At 36.8% G+C, this 5,868-nt stretch overlaps 1 protein-coding gene across 1 annotated transcript; it reads right to left on the reverse strand.

Moving 5' to 3' along the window:
- Window positions 1-2,042: 2,042 nt before the first annotated feature.
- On the reverse strand, window positions 2,043-2,393 carry LOC145824440 (uncharacterized). The gene has a single exon (XM_082924100.1). It carries the CDS (start codon window positions 2,391-2,393, stop codon window positions 2,043-2,045), a length of 351 nt encoding a protein of 116 aa, XP_082780226.1.
- Window positions 2,394-5,868: the final 3,475 nt, after the last annotated feature.

A 5,868-nucleotide genomic window follows, 5' to 3' on the forward strand; every position in this document is an offset into this window, starting at 1 on the left:
CGTGATTGTTGTAGACAATGCATGATGATTAGGCAAACTGAAACTAATCAATGAAGTGTGTCATGGAACTTGACGGTTGATAGAATACATTAACTACATGTATTGAGTGATTGTATATAGAACCAATGTGTTTGTATACGTTATGTGTAGAGGAGGAGATGGGGGATGTACTCCGCGGTTTAGGGAAAGATAGGGGATGTACCTCTAAACCGGATAGTGTTGGGAGAAGATAGGGGATGAACTCCGTAGATACAGCTCATATGCTTGTCTAGAGAAGTGAAGATAGAGCTCTTATGCTTATCTTTGTGAAGTGTGGATATAGCTTATATGCTTATCTGTGGATATTGTTGTTATACATATCTGTTGTAAAATGTGGATATAGCTTATTTGCTTATCTGAGAATGTGGATATTGTTGTTATACATATCTGTTGAGAATGTGGGTAGTGCTTATATGCCTATCTGTTGAAAAAGGGAAAATGAAAAGTAATTTGGACTCATAAGTCGTATGACATAAATATGTGATTTATGTGATCGTATCAGTGTTGGCCATCTATCAATTACTAATATTTTAGTCATTGTTCATGGTTGGTTTAGTGTATTTCTACTGGGCTGTGGCTCACCCTATATGGGAATATCATTTTCAGGTGCAGGAAGCATGCCACCTCCAAGGACATATCTTGGGAGGCTAAGACGGACATAATGGTGTCGTTTTACTTTTTGATGTATTACATGTAAATACAAGCCAAGGGCTTAATGTGTATGAGTTAGTACTCTTTTGGTTGTAACCAAGTGTTAACTTGGAAAGCTGTAAGCCTGTAGGGCATTTGCTTTTGTTGTTAACATGTAATACTTTTTGTAATGAAACTCTGAGAAATGAAAGAATGTGGAACTTTTGAATATCAATGTCTGTCTTATTTATTGGGTTTAATGTTATTATTTTGAGGGCGTTACAGAAGAGACAGAATCTGAAATTTCCAAATTTGCGTCCAAGCTTCAAAATTCATTTTCAAACCAACAAAACACATTCTCTTGGGCCCAAAACTTGAGGAAACACTTGGGAACTTGTAAAACATTGAGAATTCAAAATTATTTTGCAAAATTAACGACCAAAAGTTTGCCAATTGTACAAATTCAAACTTTAAGAATATGATATGAACATGACATTTATGACTTGTTATGAACTTAAACTTTCCAAAACATGATTAATTAAGGTCAAATGGTAAGAAATGTGATGAAGTCACAAAACAAAGTCAAGATAGACACATGCATGGGGGATTTGTTTGAAATTCAAACTCAAAATGCTATGATATATGCATGAATGCATGATTTAATGCAAATTCCTTCATTTCTAGCTCTTAAGCTCAATTCTCATATTAAACACTTAAACCTCTTATATTCGTAAACTCACCAACTCAAAAGCAAGACCAAAGGCTTGATTTCTTACCTTAAACCTTGAATTCACAAGTGTAGAGGCTTAAACTTCTAAATGCTCTTCAATTCTCCAACAATTCCTAGCAATCCCCCTTTTCTCTAGCTTTTGTTCCCAATTTCTCTCATCTACTCTCTCTCACACGTTTTGGAGCTTGAAGATGAGGAAATAAGGGTGCAAAAATGAACTAGTGGGGTCATATGATCCTTATATAGGCTTGATTAAGAGTTGGTTAATTAATTGACATTAATTATTCTAATTTAATTGTTCCGAATCGAATTTTAATTAAACCTACCATAAAATGCTAAAACTCCCATATAACACATAAATCAAGTCAATTTCGTGTTCGGATGCCGATAAGGCCTTCAATTCTCAGAACAAAACAAAAACATGAGCAAATATTCCTACGATAGACAGATATAAACACAAATAATGCTATGCACACATAATTAACTTAGGATTTCTTCTTAATTACTTATTAGGCATACTTAATCATGGCTTAACAGTTGATCATGGGTCAGGGTTATTACAGTCTTTCTCTTTTAAAGAGTTTGGTCCTCCAAACTCAGATTACCTTCGTGTTGGAAGAATACCGGGTCCAATGGAAACAAGTTAGGGTATCTCCCAAGTTGTATAGGTTCCTCTGTGGTTCTGCCAATCAACTTTTACCAATGGTATTTCTTTGGTCCTCAATCTCTTAATTCTGCGATTCACAATCTGAATTGGCCTCTCTTCGTACGTATAGTCATCTTTCAGAAGTACATGGGTTGGCTTGATTACGTGCAATGGGTCTCTCAAATAATCCTGAAGCATTGGGACATGAAACACATTATGCATATTCTCCATGACCAGAGGTAAAGCCACTCGGTATGTTACTGGATTGATTTTCTCTAAAACTTCATATGTGCCAATGTATCTTAGTGTTAACTTTCCTTTCATCCCGAATCGTGTCTGGCCTTTCATTGGAGTTACTTTGATAAATACATGGTCACCAGCTTCATATTCTCTGCCCCATCTCCAGACATTCACATAACTCTTTTGACGGCTCAATGAAGTTTTCAAACGTTGTTGAATCAATTTCACTTTCTCAGTTGTTTCTTGTACAAGTTCCGGTCCCAACAATGGTCTATCACCAACCTCAGCCCAGCAAATTGGAGATCGGCACTTCCTACCAAACAAAGCTTCATAAGGTGCCATTCCAATGCTTGAATGGTTAACTGTTGTTGTACACAAACTTAGCCAAAGGAAGGTAAGTCTCCCAATTCCCTTGGAAGTCCAACACACATATCCTGAGCATATCTTCTAAAGTCTAATTGGTTCGTTCAGATTGGCCATCTGTTTGTGGGTGGTAGGCACTACTCAATTGCAGTTCAATCTCTAAAGCCTATTACAAATTCTGCCAAAATTTTGGCGTGAACTTCGAATCTCTGTCAGATACAATGGATATTTGCACACCTTGCAATCTCACAATCTCATTCATATAAATGTTAGCCAGCTTCTCTGCATTATAAATAGTTTTAACACGTAGAAAATGAGCAAATTTAGTCAGACGGTCAATTATGACCCAAATAGAATCCATACCTCGAGAAAAGTGAGGCAATCCCACAATGACATTCATGGTAATGTGCTCTCATTTCCATTCCGCTATTAGAAGTGGCTGTAGCAAACCAGCGGGTCATTGATGTTCGACTTTAAATTATTGGCAATGTAGGCATCTTGCAACAAAATCTGCAATACATTTCTTCATTCCAAGCCACCAGAAAGTCTGTTTCAGGTCATGATACATCTTTGTATTCCCTGGATGCATAGCAAATTTGGAGTTGTGGGCCTCAGCCATAACACGTTTCCTTAATTCAGAATGGTCAGGTACACAAAGTCTACCCTAAAATGTCAATACATTCTTCTTAAACGCAAATCTTGGCCTTGGTTTTGAGTTAATCTCGTCAACAATTTTCTTCAAAAACTCATCTTCAAGTTGTTTCTCTCTAATCTCTTCAATGATTGCAGGCTGGGCAAAAATGGTGGCCAAAACCCGTCATGTTCATGCAATATAACTTCAATCTCATTCCTCTCTAAGTCACATAACAACTCTCTCTGATCGGTAAGCAGACATGACAAATACCCAATAGATTTTCGGCTAAATACATCTACAACGATATTTGCCTTCCCTAGATGATACAAGATTTGCAAGATATAGTCTTTGATCAATTCCAGCCATCTTTTCTGTCTCATGTTCAGTTCTTTTTGGGTAAAGAAATATTTCAGACTTTCATGATCAGCGTACACTTCGTTAGTCACTCCATATAATTAGTGTCGCCAAATCCTTAGTGCAAAAACCACAGCTGCGAGTTCCAAGTCACGGATCGGATAGTTCTTTTCATGTGGACGGAGTTGCCGAGAGGCATAAGCAATTACCTTCCCGTTCTGCATTAACACACACCCCAAACCTTTGTAGGAAGCATCACTGTAAATCTAAAACCCATCAGTTTCGTTAGGCAAAGTTAGAATTGGTGCGGTTACCAATCTATTTTTCGGTTCTTGAAAGGCTGACTCTCGTTGATCATTCCAATCAAATGGTACATTTTTCTGTGTCAACTGTGTCAACGGCCTAGCAAGTTTTGAGAAGTCTTTCACAAATCTTCTATAGTAGCCAACAAGCCCTAGAAAACTACGAGCTTCTGACACATTAGTTGGCCTAGGCCAGTCCACAATAGCTTCGATTTTGTGTGGGTCAACAGAGCTACCCTTCTTGTTGATTACATGCCCCAGAAATACTTGCAGAATGTAACGCCTCCAAAATATACTACAAATAACCCATTCCATAAGATCTGTGAACATATTAAAATGATATACTACATTCATCAGAGTTTCTATTACAAAAGATAATACATGCATTATACATTCATAAGCATTCATTCTGAATGTACAGCATGTAACACAAGTTAATGATAACAAAATAAATGTCCTACGGGCTTACATCTTTCCAAGATATCACTTGGTTACAACAAAAGAAAGAGTCTTAAGCTCTCTATACATGCAAAGCCCTCGGCTTGAATAAAAATTTAAGCATAAATATAACAAAATAGAGCCTTCAACCCCTAGTCCTCCCAAGCTATACCCTTGGAGGTGGCATGTCACCAGCACTTGAAAATGGTTTCCCAAGTAGGGTGAGCCAAAGCCTAATAGAGATAAACTAGCACAATATATGAGATTTAACTAAGATATAAATGTCGAGTCTATGTACATTTTTTTCAATATTTGTAACAACATACATTCTCCACATAGGTAAACAATATTGATATCCGTATCTCAATTCTTTTCCTTCTATTCCTTTCAATTTAATTCATTTCCATTAAATTCCCAGGCCAAGACTACAGCTCCCCGAATGACCCAACTGAGATTTGTAACTCAGGGGCTTCCAATCACCACAATAATCACATAGGCACTTCAATCTTGCCATTTTATGAAAATTTCGTCCGCGGGATCGGCACCCATGTATACAAATGATTTTAGAACTTTCACACTGAACACTCCAGCCAACTTAATTTCAATGGAGTCCATCTCCTATCTTCTCCCAAAACATGGAGTACATCCCATTTCTTCTGCCAAATAATATACGTATACAATGTATTTAAAACACCGTCATATTCAATGACAATCAATTTCACATATTCAATGTATCTAACATACCGTCATATTCAATTTCATAATTAGATGATTAATTTCAATCCACCTATTCCTCATGCAGTTTCTACATCATAACTATCTTCCACCGATAGCCCAAGACAGATATTTTTAAACAGATAAACAATCATTGTAATAGATAATTCATCTAATTTTCCATAAGTGAGTGATTTAACAAATCCAACTACACCATTCATTCACACATCCTCCCCGTTTTACATTTTTCATATCAATTTCATTATTTATACAAAATAATTAATTCAACATATTTAGGGCAATTTCCCCCTCTTTCCAAATATTGCCCAAAGGCCAAAATCAACAATTTCTAACGCAATAAACTCTTATAATCAAACCCCACGGTCAATTATATAACACTACATAGGCAACCCTTCTTTTACATCTCACCCAAACCCTAGGTTTGTGTTCAAAATACTCCCAAAGTTCACCATTCACACATAACGACGAATAACTAGGTTAAAAATCATAACAATGTGTAGAATATCCCTACCTCAAAGAGAGAAGACGGGCTAAGCAAGAGAGAAGCCTCAAAGATGCCGAAATCCAACTTCAATCGGTTCAAAATAATGATCTTAAGGAGCTCTACCTTTTTAATGAAGGCACAACGGTGGATAGATCGCTAGATCTAGGTGAAAATCTAGAGAGAGAGGGTCTCACTTTAGGGTTTTAAGAAGAATAGATCAGAAAAAGTGATGTAGAAGTGCTTTTCGCGATCTGATATACGCGCAGTCCGCTT

The sequence above is a fragment of the Camellia sinensis genome, chromosome 4 (genome assembly GCF_055761805.1).
Source record: "Camellia sinensis isolate YWXY chromosome 4, ASM5576180v1, whole genome shotgun sequence".
Lineage (NCBI taxonomy): Eukaryota > Viridiplantae > Streptophyta > Magnoliopsida > Ericales > Theaceae > Camellia > Camellia sinensis.

Excerpts from the sequence above, each read along its gene's own strand:
- LOC145824440 (XM_082924100.1), bottom strand. The coding sequence starts at position 2,393 with ATGAAAGGCCAGACACGATTCGGGATGAAAGGAAAGTTAACACTAAGA.